This window comes from Phycodurus eques, chromosome 1, assembly GCF_024500275.1.
Source record: "Phycodurus eques isolate BA_2022a chromosome 1, UOR_Pequ_1.1, whole genome shotgun sequence".
Lineage (NCBI taxonomy): Eukaryota > Metazoa > Chordata > Actinopteri > Syngnathiformes > Syngnathidae > Phycodurus > Phycodurus eques.
In genome coordinates, this window is record NC_084525.1 from 37,974,948 (window position 1) to 37,991,165 (window position 16,218).

General features: G+C 41.9%; 1 protein-coding gene and 2 long non-coding RNA genes across 3 annotated transcripts; 2 read left to right on the forward strand and 1 right to left on the reverse strand.

Annotated features, from left to right (window-relative positions):
* Positions 1–1,076: 1,076 nt before the first annotated feature.
* Positions 1,077–6,525, reverse strand: spry2 (sprouty RTK signaling antagonist 2). Its single transcript, XM_061691242.1, has 2 exons — positions 6,208–6,525; positions 1,077–4,869 (listed from the first exon to the last, which is right to left on the reverse strand). Exon 2 carries the CDS (start codon positions 4,819–4,821, stop codon positions 3,937–3,939), a length of 885 nt encoding a protein of 294 aa, XP_061547226.1. The 5' UTR covers positions 4,822–4,869; positions 6,208–6,525; the 3' UTR covers positions 1,077–3,936.
* LOC133410295 (uncharacterized) lies at positions 3,443–5,091 on the forward strand. Its single transcript, XR_009769532.1, has 2 exons — positions 3,443–3,753; positions 4,404–5,091. It is a non-coding gene; the product is annotated as an uncharacterized LOC133410295 (long non-coding RNA).
* Positions 6,526–6,604: 79 nt separating the features above from the next.
* LOC133418054 (uncharacterized) lies at positions 6,605–13,031 on the forward strand. The gene is made up of 3 exons (XR_009770415.1): positions 6,605–6,803; positions 6,940–7,053; positions 12,594–13,031. It is a non-coding gene; the product is annotated as an uncharacterized LOC133418054 (long non-coding RNA).
* Positions 13,032–16,218: the final 3,187 nt, after the last annotated feature.

Here is a 16,218-nt window from a genome sequence, read left to right on the forward strand (position 1 = left end):
TTAGCACAGATGCAAAGATGCATTATTAGTGTTTATTTAGCACGGAACAAGGTTTGGTGAGAAGTGAAGTGGGTTTTATCTCAACTGTGAAGAACAAATACTGTAAATACTGTAATATATTGTAAATTTGTTGAAATAATTTATGATAAATTTAATGTTATATGATCATAATGTTAAAATACATTTAAACATAAAAACGTAAAAGTGCAGTAAAACTAAATAAAAATACAGTATTGCATGTCAATAACTGAATTGTGTTGAAATCGTAATATATGCTTAACTGTAGACTACACACATGAAGAGAGTCTTATGACAGTTTGTGGTTACGTTGGAATTTTGTTTTTAAATGTGTTTCGAATGAAAATAACATCTCGGGCACATACTATAGATTCGGGAGCTCTCCCACAGCCCAAGAATAGCACCATGTCCATGTGGGAACAACAAATAGTAGCACGTACAGTAGCTGTGCAGTGCATTTGGGTACCAAAGTAATCCCCCAAAACAGGATGAATGCATGCTGTGCTAAAAACAGGGCAAAGCTGTGGTCTTTGTCATTCAAAGTGATGTTGTTAACCTTTTTGCACTCCTTCTTCCTAACATAATCCTTGTCTTCATTCACAAAAGTGACAATGGTTGCCGAGAGGGTCCCTGTGACTGGCGAGATAAAGACCAAACACAAGGACACGTCTCCCTTTTCTCTCTCTAATGGGATTTGGCCCATTTCCATCACTCTTACTGGTGTAGAATAGGTGAAAGTTGATAATCACATAAAGAACCTCCCCAGCCCCATGTCAATCAGAAAGGCTGCGGTTGAATAACAAGCAAGTGAGAGCAAGTTGCTCCTCAGAGCGTCAATCAAGACGCTGAATGCATACTTGCTGCAAACACAACCGTGTGCTGTCAACAAGTGTCATCTTCTTGTTCGGCCAGCGGGGGGGACATTCAAAACCAAGGAATTCCAGAACAGACCTTTGATTAAAGCCAATGAAAAGCACAGAAAAGCTGCATATATTTTGTTAGCAGAGTTGATGAACATTTACAGTGAGTTGGTATTAGAATAAAAACCAGACTGTCAGACATCAAGGTTATTTTATTTGAAATGTTAATACAGTTGCCTTTTCATTGACACTCAGCTATTCTCCAGCAGTGACACAAATAAATACTTTCCATTATAAAATAAACCTTAAAATAAATATATACTTTAAAATTCACATTAAGAAATGTTTTTTTATAGGTCACTGTACAATTGTAGAAACTGAAGGCATTACAATAGTTCTGAACCAAATGACCTGAAATGAGAAGTGATGAAATCTACATTTCAGGGAATGTAAAAATAAGGTGTCACAGTTGAAAGTATTCTATGTACAAAAATAAAGCATCTCACTAATGTACACAGTTAGTTGTTAGAAGTCTGTTCTGAGAATTAAATCATTGAAGTTTTAACTACAATGGCACTCATTGAGTGCATTTGGGATCAGCACCAAATTGCACAGCTTCAATTTTGTATTTGACATCAAGTTTCATGCATCAAGCAATGGAAATTCAAGGCAAATGTTTGCAAAAATGCTGGATCCTAACTTGTATTTGGATTTACACTGAAACGTAGTTAATTCTATCTTGGGCTGTGTCCAATCCCTCCACACATTTTCATAGTTTATGTGTAATCCTGCTCAGAAACACACAACCATTGTTGAAAACATGCAACCTCCTTGTCAGGGGTAATAGAAATTCTGCAAGGCACAAACGTGGTCTGTATGCCTTCAGAAGAGTGAAGCGCTTGTTTTGGTATTATTTTCAAGTACGACTCAAAATGCTGTCATGCACCCACGAGGCCAGCAGAACTTCAAGGCATGGAGACGCTCTTATCCCACTTCAATAACTTGACTAGAATAAGACTTCAGTCACTCTCATATTCACTCACTAGGTACATGCACGTGCAAAAACACCGCCTATCGCAATAATTTCACACCACACTTTTAAAACACATGTAAACACCTAAATGTGACTGTTCAAAATTTAAAAAAAATTATTAACACCCACCTATACTATTTGATTAGAAATCAAATTCCTCTGGTTTGTATAAACTTCCAATGATTGAATATCCACGCCAGCTTTCTATGCATGTGCTCTGTGGCTGACTGGAACATTTATATTAATTCGCAAGAGAAGCAGAGGAAGCCATGTGTGGGCCGTGTTTGCACAGACAAGGAAATTAATTCATGCTTCATCATATTAAAGAAGTCAATATTCTAAAGTATACTGATGGAAGAGAAACAAGTATAAAAAGTGATGGAACATCTATGAAACATCACCTTGAAAAAGCGACATGATGCAAAGTTGCAAAGTGTATCCACAAAGCAAACGGGTGTATTTTAACACTAAAACTGCATTTTTTTATTCACTATTGAATAAAAGAATAGAAGACTACACTAATAAACATGTAATCATTTTCAACTGTGGCTCCTATTATAAAAATAGTAAATATTAGAGAGAGCAGACTTGGATGGTTTAGACACGTCCAGAGAAGAAATAGTGAGTATATTGGTAGAAGGATGTGAGGATGGAGCTTCCAGGCAAGAGAGCTAGAGGAAGACCAAAGGGAAGGTTGATGGATGTCGTGAGGGAAGACATGATGGCAGTTCGAGAGGAGGATGCAGGAGATAGGATGATGCGCTGTGGCGACCCCTAAAGGGACAAGCCGAAAGGAAAAGAAGAAGAAGAAGATGAGTGTCGAGATCATCCAGTACAGTATTGTACCTATTTAATCAAACTTTATATATTTTAGACTTTATTCATATCAACAATTTTTCTTTTATATTTCTCAAATGCCACCACTTCGACCTTGCACAGCCTGGTGTTGTTGCTTTGTGACATTACAACAATTTGTATATTTTCCTTAGTGGAATAACTTGCATATAAAGCATATCTCATGTTTTCCAGTTCTTTATTTATTTATTTATTTATTTTTTACAGATCTGCCACTTTAGACTCCTTTATTTTGTATTGTTATGCCTCTATTTCTATTTATTTTTTTCTTTGTATATCTTACAATCATTTACACATTGACATCCATGTTGTCAGCAAAGTAAGAATTCTATTGTACAGGGTTAAACTTGTTTAACCCTGTACATGCAACCTCTTCTTTTTTGAAAATTCCACACCAAAACAAGCTGAAAGGAGAATCGTCGTCACCACGCCTTTGGAGGGAGATGTACATTACTTACAAAAAGTTTATATTTGGCCTTAGGGTGAAACCTCAGGATGAACCTAAACTGCACTATAACCTTTACAGGTGACCTTCCAGTAACATGACTTTCTCTAAACATTGGAATGCATATGTATAACTGTCCAAAATTCAAAACAAGTGTTCGACCCATGAATCAACCAATACATTTAGACTTAGTATTTCACAGTCCTCTTCATTATGCCGTTCATGTTTTGACATCATGAGACGCAGACCGCACAAGCAACTGATCAACAGTACCTGGACCATTGCGCAGCTTCAAACAGGATGTTGTTAGAGGGAAGTGGCAACTCATCTTAGATTATCAAAGTGCCTGCATCAGGTTGCAACAGAGAGACTGAAAGAGTCACAGAAAAGCATAGAAGTGGAAGAAGTCCTCGAAATTCTTTATGGATCAAACACCCATTGTGAGTGTTACAGTTCAGAGGAGCAAGTTGTGCAAAAAGTACTGAAACACTGAAGAGTTGGATTTAAAAGTTTAGAGAAGGAAATTTAGTTCACCTGCAAAGGTAAGAGTGCATTTTTCCATCCTAAAATATTCACTCAAACTCAAATCTCACTAACATTTTGTGAGAATTGTCGTTTGGCCAAAGACCCATTGAACCCAGTGCATGTAGAGAGACCGAAAAATTTTCGTAACCTGATTAATTTGTGCATGTAAACGTAGTCACTCGCTCACACGCAAACACATTCTATGTTGGCTTGCTCACAGCCTCACAGTGGATTACATTTTTGCACCGGCAGCCGGGCCGCGTAGCTCGGTCGTAGCAACTCTGGCACACAGCGACGCATCCTCTAGCTGGAAGGTAGCACAGGAGACATGGGAGGATCACGGCAATAATGGACATGGCGGTCCAGCGGATGCAGCAGTGCGCCTGCGAGCAAGAGAATGGCTTGTCCGCGCACGTGTCTTCGTCGTCAGCGGAGCAGTGGTAGAAGAGCCCCTTGACACAGCACACGCACGTACAATACTCCACCGCGTGCTGTGCAGAACATACGCAACGCCTGCCGCACATCCAGCAGGAGGGTAGCGCCCGAGTGCGCCTGCATCGGGAGCAGCGGCAGCGACTGCAACGTTCACACTTCGAGCGCGTGCCGGCGCATTTACACTCCCCGCTGCCGGGCACAGTCACCAACAACTTCGGCTCTTCATTTACAGGTTTTTCATCTGAAATTAGCGCTGCTGGCTTGGGCTGCGTACTGATTATCTGGTCACCGCTTCCCGTGATGCAGAGGAGCCTCTGAGCCGAACAAGTTCTCCGCACTCCGGTCCTGGTGCTACTCTGAGAGTGCTCCGTGCTGGGGGACCGAACATCACTGGGCCTCTCTTCCTGGGTGTCCTGCTGAATGCTGGACAATGGTGACGTAACTGGATCACTCTTCTGTTGGCGGTTTTGTGGGGCAACTGTGGGTCCTTCTGTGTACTCATTGCAGCTCCCAGTTATCCTCATCTGATCCAATGCCATCACACCCTCGTGGGCTAGCAATGGCTTTGGCTGCAGCCTTCCATCCTCCTGCGATGACCGCCTGCGGTGTTCTCCTCCTCCGTCGTTGAAGCTCTGATTTCCGGTATCCATCGTGGGACTGAAAGGCCACTTGGGCCGGCATGGGACACATCTGAAATCCTGCAAGAGAGGCAGATAGCTTTTACCAAGCCACCATGCAAATGATGCATGCAAATGATAACAGATGCCGAAGCGGGCAAATGTGACAAACATTGCGGTCAGACAACCCAATGTGTCGCAGTGAATTTGATGTTTGTGCAGCTCTATCTTATGTTTTGGGGTTGAGGATACAAGAGTGCACACTTTCAACAAATAAGTACTCTAATAAAATGTCACCGTTTATTGCTGTTGGATAATTGCTGGGGTTGCACACTGCATGTTACTCTGCATTTGTACATTGTATTTCAATTTACAGCCATGTTTTCATCAATATTTAAACCAAAGTAAAGCAGCTGACAACATCGTGTCCATCGTTCGTCGTTCTCGAGCTAATTGTCTTTCAAATCCAATTTTGCTAGGAGGAAGGTAGCAGGGTCACACATTGGGGAGTATGTAAGAAACCAATTAAAGTGTGAGCGGCATGATGAAGGGCCTTTGTAATTTATTATCACAATCCCAGGCACACTTCAGTTCATCTCATTTTACAATTTGTGACAGTTTAGCCCACCAATAAACTGAACAAATAAGAGAAATGTGACACATTCAACTAAAGTTCAACAATACAGGACACACAGCATTCTGTTTTTTTTTTTTTTTTTTTTTTTAATACCTATGGCAGTTTAAAATGGTGAGCTTTGTTTGACAAAAGGCAAACTTTTAATAACAGAGAGAGTTGAAAACCCCACCGAAGGGGTGATGGGGTCAAAAAGTGGCACTGTGATGATCGTATTTTGATCTACAAATGTTAAACATGGACACGCAAATAATTATGTACTGTACTAAACTAAAGTGAACTGAGACTTTTTTGGGGAAGAGCGTTTCGGAGTCTACAAAGTTTACTCGAGAGGGAATAGGATGGGGGTGTGGTTTCGTACTGCCGCTGCTTGCACTCCTGTGCAAGCAGAGGCCAGTGACAACTGACATGACAACAGTCAACAACGGTTCATTTACGATACGGCCATATATAACCGCTAAGCATGTGTTATATCAAGAGTTTCTTGTTTTTTTATTTTATTTTTTAAAAACAAAACAAAACTGCAGCGTGTCCTAGGTCTGTCACCCGCCCCATAAACGCTAATGAAACACCTACGTGTATGAGTTGCAAAAAAAAACACACCAAAAAAACTAAAAAAAAAATTTAAAAAAGCATGTAAAAGTTAGTGACGTGGCTTAAATTAGTCGATGTAATGGCTCCAATGAGTGTCTCGATATGGAAAATATGTACCTCACTGATGCGAATCCAGATTCATTGAATATTGTTAATGTTTATGAAGAACCAGATTGAACATGCTAACTTACCGGGCGTTGTACACTTTAATGTCCGTTTAGGCTTTCAAGAACGTTTGGCCATAAAACCCAGTAACCAAAACAGCACTGTTTACCCCGTGTTTCACGCATGCGCACTAGATGTGCACCGAGAGGACAGCTTCCATGCGCCGCATGAGAGAGAGAGAAAAAAAAAAAGATTTATTCCACTTTGTTTTTAGAGAAACGGACAAAAAGTGGGCGCAAGTCACAAAGTTCGCTCCCCCCCCAAAAAAAGTTTGTTAAATCCAAGAAGCTGTGAGAAATATTTGGTTCTCTCTGGTGAGTTACGCCCCCAGTCGCTATGTCCGGGGTTTGAGGTTTTGGGTTGGGGCTGTAAATGGCGTCAATATGGTGGGGGGTGGGGGAGTGGCGGTGGTGGTGGGGCGACAGGACAGGACAAGGGCGCCTGTTGTTCCAACGGATATCTCGCATCCGGTGCTCAGCCATTGGCTGGCGGCGTTCAGCCATTGACAGGCAGTCGAATCCTGGTGGCCACTTGGGGCAGGACAAAGGTGCATCAGGCTGCAGTTGACCCAGCGTCTGCGTCCCTTGAACGCGTCACCCTATACGTAACTTAACGCTACATTGTGAGTTCTCGGTTTTTTATTTTTTATTTGTTTAAATAAACGCATAGGTGGCAATAAAGCAAACATCAATTGGAAGGATCTGCTCCAAAGTAATATAATTGACACGAACGATTCCAGTTGCATATTCTGTTTTCAGGTTTTACTCGACTATTCTGTCTTTATCTCCAACCTGCTGATGACGCTACGTGCCACTCAAACCTCAGTGGCCATTTCCTTCTGTAAACGTCCTGTTTGAAGCTACACTGGAAAGGTACTGCTGATCAATTGTTAGGTGTCTTATTCGGCTTAGTACACATCAGGATTTAGTTTATTTTTTTAAAACTCTTAACACATTTAAAAAAATCTGTTACATACCCCACACATGATGATTTTAAAAAAATCAGCCATTTAACAGTTTGTATTATACTGTGTGTGGTTTGCTCTGATCATCTCAACACAGCACACCGCAAACAAGATTGTTTCACCACAGTTCTAGAATCTGCCCATGTGATGAAACGTTATCCAACAAAAACTAAGAAGAAACACAACCGGGAAACACAAGGCACATTGAAGAGGACACGTGGGAAAGGAGTGACAGTGGTCTGAGGAAATATTTTTATGAAAAAATCCCAAACTAAAAAAAGAAAAATACTGGAAAAAACCCAAGACACCAAGAAACGTGGACTTTATAGTCCACTGAGAGAGCTCGAGGTGCATTCTCAAATCAAGCTAATGGCTGGTGTTTATTTATTATAGACATGTTTATTTTTATTTACGACAGCTTCCCCTTTCTTCCGTCAATCCGTTTCTTGCAACATTACGTTTCATGTCAATTCACAGTCATGACTTTGGAGTTGTCGTCTTTCCGCACACACGTGACGTTTTTGGGTTGTAAATATTGTTCACGTTTAATATTTAAGATTGTCGGCCCCCTACACATTTTGGACCCTATTATCGGAACCAGAGGTGGGAAGTATTCTGTGTACTTGTACTTCGTTGCTGTACTTAAGTTCATTTTTCAGGTATCTATTCTTTACTTGAGTACTTATTTTTCTGGCTACTTTTTACTTTTACTCCTTACTGTTTATACACAAGTAACGGTACTTTTTACTCCTTGCATTCTCAAAATGAGCTTGTTACTTTTAAAACCTTCTAAAGGTAGCAACGACACGACACAAAAAGCAGAATGCCAAAAAAACGGAAGATAGTCAAGCGTACGCACTGATCATAGACATCGTCGATATGACACTCCCCTTTGAGCCATGTGCCTACACGTTATTAGGATTCCCAAATAATTTCCAGGCAGGACACGCCTTACTCCTATATTACTGGCTCCAGGACACGCGCAGCTGCACTATGATTAGCTGCTGTATTCCGCTTTCACCCCAACCCTGAATCTCCATCCATCCATCCATTTTCTACCACTTATCCGAGGTCGGGTCGCAGGGGCAGGAGCTTTAGCAGGGACGCCCAGACTTCCCTCTCCCCAGCCACTTCATCCAGCTCTTCCGGGGGGATCCCGAGGATGACCGAGTTTAGCAGGGTGCGGAGGAAACTCATTTCGGCCGCTTGTATCCGGGATCTTGTTCTTTCGGTCACGACCCACAGCTCGTGACCATAGGTGAGGGTAGGAACGTAGATCGACCGGTAAATTGAGAGCTTCGCCTTTCAGCTTAGCCCCTTCTTCACCACAACGGACCAATAAAAAGTCTGCATCACTGCAGACGCTGCACCGATCCGCCTGTCGATCTCCCGTTCCATTCTTCCCTCACTCGTGAACAAGACCCCAAGATACTTGAACTCCTCCACTTGAGGCAGGATCTCATCCCCGACCTGGAGAGGGCACGCCACCCTTTTCCGACTGAGGACCATGGTCTCAGATTTGGAGCTGCTGATTCTCCCCCTCTACGCCTCGGCTGTGCCTTGAAATTCTGTCCATAAAAGTTATGAACAGAATTGGTGACAAAGGGCAGCCTTGGTGGAGTCCAACCCTCACCGGAAACGAGTCCGACTTACTCCCGGCTATGCGGACCAAACTGTACGTTGGGGTTCACCCCGGTGGATGAGAGGGTAGCCTCCCTCCGCCTTCGGGTGGGGGGGACGGGTTGTGACTGTTGTTTGTGCTTATGCACCAAACAGCAGTTCAGAGTACCCACCCTTTTTGGAGTCCTTGGAGGGGGTGCTGGAGAGCGGTCTCACTGGGGTCTCCATCGTTCTGCTGGGGGACTTCAATGCTCACGTGGACAATGACAGTGAGAACTGGAAGGGCGTGGTTGGGAGGAACTATTTATTTTGTGCTGTATATACCTTTATTTGAATAGTACAAATAAATACTCATCTTTTAATTTGTTTTTGTTGCCCTCAGAGAAAGCATGCCAATCATCTGGAGAGGTACAAACACCTCACTATATGTATTTTATTGTTGGGTTGAAAAATGTCAATTTATTTTTTACTTTTTCCTTAAGTACATTCATAAGTGTGTACTTTTGTACTTTTACTTACGTAAGGGAGTATCTCTAGTACTTTTACTTTTACCAGAGGTGTTTCTTTGCCCAAGTATCAGTATTTCTACTTAAGTACTGAATAACAGTGTTTTTGACATCTCTGATCAGGACAAATTCACTCTTAACACACCTCAAACAAGAAGATAATCTTATAGGATAATCTTATGAAACAAAACTAATCTTCCGTGTGTCATCCATTGGTCAGGAAGATCCAAAAATGAGAAAAAAAACATCTGTACCAGGCCTGAAAACACATAAACCTAATCGGCTGTTGATGTTCTGATTTTGCAAATTCCCAACCAAGGACAACAAACGCCTGATTATTTTAGGCCTGGTACACACATAAGGATTTTTTATTTTTATTTTAAGAGATCGTGTATCTGTTACAACCCCACACATGAAGATGAAAAGTCAGACATTTAACACTTTTGATGGTACTGTCTGTGCTGTGCTCTGATCATCTCAACACAGCACACTACACAGATAAAGATTCTGTTGTAGCACAGATCTAGAATCTAGTCCTCCAAGACAGAAATCTCATGAGATCAAACGTGATCAACAAAAACGAAAAAGAAGAAACAGCAACAACCGGGAAACACAAGATACAACATGGAAGAGGACACACAAGAGGAGACAATGATAGGGGATTTGGGGACTATTTGGAAAAATCACAAACTACGAAAAACTAAAAAAGCGTGAAAGTGGACTTTAAAGATGGCTGAGCTGTGTTCTGAGGTAAATTGGACTTTGTGTTTCGGGTAAGACCCTCTTGTTTTTATTTATGCCTGCTTCCTTGTTCCTGAGTCAGATCACTTCTGGATTAGCTAACATTTTGTTTCACGTCACAATTCACAGAGACTTAGGAGCTGTCCGCTTTCGGCACACACACATGAAGATTTTTGGTCATAAATATTGAACACATTTAATATTTAAGATTGTTGGCCCTGATGCGTTTTAGATCCTATAATGGGGACAAATTCACTCTTAAAATCACGATTTTCGGAAGTGCTGTGCCAGGGTGCCACTTAACCTACGTCTTAACCCATCAATGCAATAAATTGGCAAACCGATAAATATCCTGCTCGCGGCTGCTGTGAATTGGGGAAGAAACAATGCTGTCCTGTGGATAAGCCTTGACAAGACAACTCAGTCGTGCTGTCATCAGTCTCAATACAATCAACACGTGCAAGGAAATTCAAATAACGCACCATTACAAAATAATCCTGCAGTGTTATATTCACAGTAAAACACATTTGTCTCACAAACTGCATTTTGCCCAGTGATTAAAGTGGAGGTAAAAAACAAAACAAAACAAAAAAACACCAAAGAACGTGCAATTTCTCATCTCATTTGTTATAGCCAGAGTGTTTGATCAGTCCTGCTCAGAGTAATTAAAAGTTGTTAGCACTACACTGCAGGTTGAGGTCACTTCCACCATCTTCTGGGGTGACTTTAATTAATTTGGAATTGAATCAGGAAGCGTGCAGTACCTCCCTTTATTTCCCCTCTTTTATCACATTGCCAACTGTTCCCTTTTATCTTTCTTCTTAATGGCTTACAGCTGGACCACATCAGAATAATATTTGGGAAAAGCATGTTGCTTGAACACAGATAGAAATGCATTATTCCATTATGGTGTGTTTAGGATGCCACCCTGATGGTCAATGGTTAATGAAGACTTTAGCATTAGCATGCGTTCATGTAGCATTAGCATTTGTTTAGCAAATCAAAGTGCCGTATTTGTTGAGAAACATTGGGCACCTCATCCAGTTAACCTTCCACAAACAGGTAAAAAAAATATACAATCTGTCAATCTAAGCATGGTATGAAAAAGCAAAGCAAAGCAAATTTTTTTGTATAGCGCATTTCATACACAAGGTAACTCAATGTGCTTTACATGATTAAAAGCATTTAAATAAAAAAAAATAAACTGTTTATAAACATGTAAAACAAAGAGAAAATAAAAAATACAATTAAAACAGCATATGGTGCAAGAAATATCATTTAAAAGTGGAAATGCTCTAAAAAGCATGACAAAAAAGAAGAGTTTTTAACCTGGACTTAAAAACATTCACACTTAGGGCTTCTGTTGGCAACTTATTCCATTTGTGTGCAGCATCATAGCTAAATGCTGCTTCACCATGTTTGTTTTGGACTCTGTGCTCCAACTATTTGACCTGAGTCCGTCAATCTGAGAGCCCTTCTGGGTTTCTATCTCATTAGCATTTCTCTCATGTATTCAGGACCTAAACCATTTAGTGATTTAGAGACCAGTAGCAGAACTTTCAAATCTATTCTAAAGCTGACTGGGAGCCAGTGTAAAGACTTTAGAATTGGAGTAATATGCTCTGAGCTCTTTGTTCTGGTCAGAACCTGAGCTGCAGCTGTTTAATGCTCTTTTTGGGGAGTCAAATCAGAAAACCATTACATTTAAAAAACAAACAAAACAAAAACAAAAACGCAAAATGCAATGAGAAAAAGAGAGTGCAAGTGGACTTTCACCCTCAGATTGACAATCAAATGTTTTTCGTCTTGTTACACAACAGACGTGAAACATATAGATGCACTTTAAAACATGTTCAGTTCCACCTCTGGACTGGCACATATGCAGCACCTATCAGGAGACTGAAAAACATAAGAAAATATACACAAGGCGTTCCCTTCATTGTTTTGATTTTCTTAAAGCTGCCATTCCCCATTTGGCCACTAGGGAACACTGGTGCCTTTTTAGATGTTTCCCCCTTGTGAAATGCTGGTATTTGCTGTCTGGTTGGAAGCATTCAATAAGGCTGCAAGTACACATTTGTGGCATGTCTCCATGGTATTTCTCTCCGAACCAGTAAATGCTGAATGTTATCTGCCAGAGCAGATGCTGTTCCCTCTTGTTTTGGGGGCTCCCCTGCCAAATCCCAGCAATGTCCTTCCCAGACTCAAGGATACAAGTTTTGTTTATTGGGTTTTTGCATTTTAGATGACGTTTGGCCTGGACATGAGAAACTTCTAAAAACTGACAATTTAGTTTGTACATGTTTAATAACTACATTGGTTACACCTCTAGGGATACAGTTCAATGAAACATTTGATTGATAAAAATATTCATTTTTGATTGATACTGTCAGGGAGGCATTCATTTAACAACAATACAAGTAATTCATCTCTCTCTGACAGTGTCAATAACTGTCTTAAGAGAAACTGTGCAGTTGTACCTAATGTTATGGCTGGCATGTATCATCGATGAGAGTGTTACATCATCTCCAAAAGTTTTTGTTATGCGCTACAAGCAATTAACTCTCTTTTTACCTTCCAGAGAGCCATAACTGCAAAACCGACTCCTGCAGAGCCCAGAGGAAGGCCCCTGTGCACAGAAAAAAAATAAAAAAATGATCAAATTGAAATGAAGCCGTAGACCCTTGCTGCTGTGGGAGATGAACTGCGTCTGGATTGTCAAACAGAGGACGCATCTCACTGTGCAGCACGTCATCTGTCACTGAGTCACGCGCTGTTGCTGCATAGCCTAGGATGATCCTTTGGGTGAGTGTGAATTCACAGCTGTCAGCTATTCCCTCTCATTCTGTGACCATTTTTGGCAAAATTTTAAATCCCTAAACATGACAGATGAATGTGGTGGAATTTACACGACAGATAGGTGAGGAATGATGCAATGGTTGTAATCCTGTTAAGTAGTAGGCAGGTGCTATGTGAGTTCTCGGTGTAGCCTTAAATCTTTGTCATAGCGGATTACAGGTAGGACGAGTGAATAAAGCAGCATTTGTGAACGATTCACTCAGGTGTGTGTATTTGTGAATTTGTGCGTATTTGTGCGTTTCCCCTCCTTGTACTCTGCTGTTGTTGTTACCGGCTAGCGAGCTAAGCGAAGCTAACCAGCATGAAAGGCTTCAAAGTGCACGGTGAGTTCCCGCGAGTCACGCACACGCATCCTTAATGATAATTTCTTGCTAGTCTCCTTTTCATCTGTTATCCACCAGACAGACAGGCGATAAAAGTGCTTTTTAAAAAAAAATAAAACATTGTCCTGTTCGGCTGTTAGGTCAAACAGAAAGGATGAGCTGTACCCCTTTTATGTGCCATAGTGCAGTTTTTAAGCTGCCACTGAAGTTCTTTTTGTTTCATCTGATGGATCTTTATTGAAAATTTCAGTCGGACAGAACAAAGTTTTAAAGGGGAGTGATAGAAAAAATAAGAAGGGAGAGAAATTGAAAAGATAATTAAATAATATAGGAAGAGAAGATAACAAAAGACAGGACATTAGCTGTACTAAATATGAGGAAAGTAAATCATTATATGCCTAGTACAATGACACATTAGATTTGAGCCCATAGTGCTACACGCTGTGAAGGAAGGACAGGACAATATAGAACAGGGCTGGAAAGGACAAGGACAGGAGGGGAGGCATGCAGGCCACTACCTCTACCTCTGTCCCGCTGTACAACTGAAGTGTGGTGGGAGGGTCAATGCCAATGTACATTCTAAACATCTTTTTAAATGAAGTGCAAGTGAGGGGATACCCAGGAAGTTAGGATAGTTATGAGTTATTTATCGCCAGGAAGTTAGGATAGTTATGAGTTATTTATCGCAATGAGTGAGTGGCCCCACACCAAGCGAATAACTCCCAGAGGTCAGTATCTGCGGACACATGCAAGTGAATTGACACTGTCTCACATGCACAATAAACTTCAGAAGTGACCTGAAATTACTGCGCCTGCACCGCAGGGGCTGAGGACCCCACTCCACCCAGCTGACAGCGGCCCGGTGGATGGGACACCAGTCCCACCGAGGCGCCCCAAAACCGGCCACCCGTATGTAGCCAGTTAGCACCCAGCCAGAGGGGGAGACAGTGTCCCCCGCTTGGTGGAAAAGAGGGCGGGTAGGGACGCCCAACAGGGGAACGATAAGGGGGGCACCCCGGAGAGCAGCCACGGGACCTGAGAGGGGAGCCCCCACACCAAGCAACCATCCAGCCAGAGGGGCCTGGCCCCAGGAGCACCAAAATGAACCTAGTGGAACTGCTCCTCCCCCGCGTTACTATGATTGCCTATAATGGGGGAGAAGAATAGGCCTGATGGGCTCTGCTGCCCCGCAGCCAAACCCCTTCGACCCAAATCCCACTATCCCCCAGAAATCAGTGAATGTAATGCATTAAAAAAACGCTGATGGTTGTGTGTGTATGCATTGCAAAGACCTGGAGGGCAGGCAGGGCGGAGGAGCAAAGCGTCTCGACCGGGAAGCAGCACCGATGTCCGTCGCCCGCCTCTCCCCGACCCTACACCAGTCCCCCAAGAAACCCTGAGTATGTATGTGTGCCCGGATGAGATTAGTGAATAAATATTTACAGTGAATCGTGTGAGTGTGTGCTAAGTGAGTGATTAAGAGGCATGGTTCCTGCACGCCTGCCCAACCCGGCGGGACAGCCACACCCAGCCCCAGTACCGCCCCCCGACACCTCCCCACACCCCCCACCCATCCCAGCCAGCACCTAACACATACACATACTGTACAGTGGACTCTCATCCAACCACTTGGGGCACTATGAAAAAGTGTGACTAGATGTGGGGCGTAGATAAGGGCATGAGGAAGAAAATAAGATGCTTAAATTGAATGCATTATTTCCTAGTACCGATACACGCGATTGATTAACTTTTAAAACGATTTAAATAATACGATATACTGTGCCGTGAAAAATATTGGCCCCCTTCTCAAATTCTTGTATTTTTGCATAGTTTCCCCATTTTAATGTTTAAGACCAAACAAATGTAAATATCAGACAACTATAACCCCAGTGAACTTAAAAATATGTTTTTAAATGGTGATTTAATTTATTAAGGGGTGAAAAAACAATTTAAAGTTACCTGGCCCTTTGTGAAGAAGTAATGCCCCCCTAAACCTTATGACTGGTTGGGCCATCCTCAGCAGCAACAACTGAAGTCAAGAGTTTTCTATGACTGGGAATGAGTCTTACACATCCCTGTGGAGATATTTTGGCCCACTCTTCCTTGCAGAATTGTTTGAATTCAGCAAAAATTGAGGTTTTTCGAGCATTAACGGCCATCTTAAGGTCATGCCACTGCATTTCAATCAGATTCAGTTCTGGACTTTGACGAGGCCACTCCAAAACCTTCATTTTGTTCTTTTAAGCCATTCGGAAGTTGACTTACTGGCGTGTTTTGGATCGTTATTCTGTTGCAGAACCCAAGTGCGCTTTACCTTGAGGTCACTGATGGCTCAACATTCTCCTGCAGGTTTTTCTATTAAAGAGCAGGATTCATGATTCCATCAATGATTCCATCAATCACAGCAAGTTGTCTAGGTCCTGAAGGAGCAAAGCAGCCGAAGACCATCACATTACCACCACTGTTTTTATGATGTTATTTTTCTGAAATGCTGTACTACATTTACAACAGATTTAACGAGACACACACCTCCCAAAAACTTTCATCTCGTCAATCCATATAATATTCTCCCAAAAGTTTTTGGAACCATTCAGATGTTTTATTGCAAAAGTAAGATGAGCATTTATGTTCTTTTGTTCAGCAGTGGTTTTTGCCCTGGAACTCTGCCATAGATGCCATTTTTGCCCAGACTCTTCCTCATTGATGTGTCATGGACACTGACCTTAACTGAGGCAAGGGAGGCCTGAAGTTCTTTAGAAGTTATCCTGAGTTCCTTTGTGGTCTCCTGGATGAGTTGTTGCTGTTCTCTTGGGGTAATCTTTGTAGGCCGGGCACTCCTGGGAAGGTTCACCATTGTGCCATGTTTTCTCCATGTGAGGATAATGGCTCTCCCTATAGTTCGCTGGGATCCTGAAGCTTTAGAAATGGCTTTAGTAACCCTTTCCAGACTGATACATGTCAATTACTTTATTTTTCAACTCTTCTGGAATTTCTTTGGATCGTGTCATTTTGTTGCAGCATTTT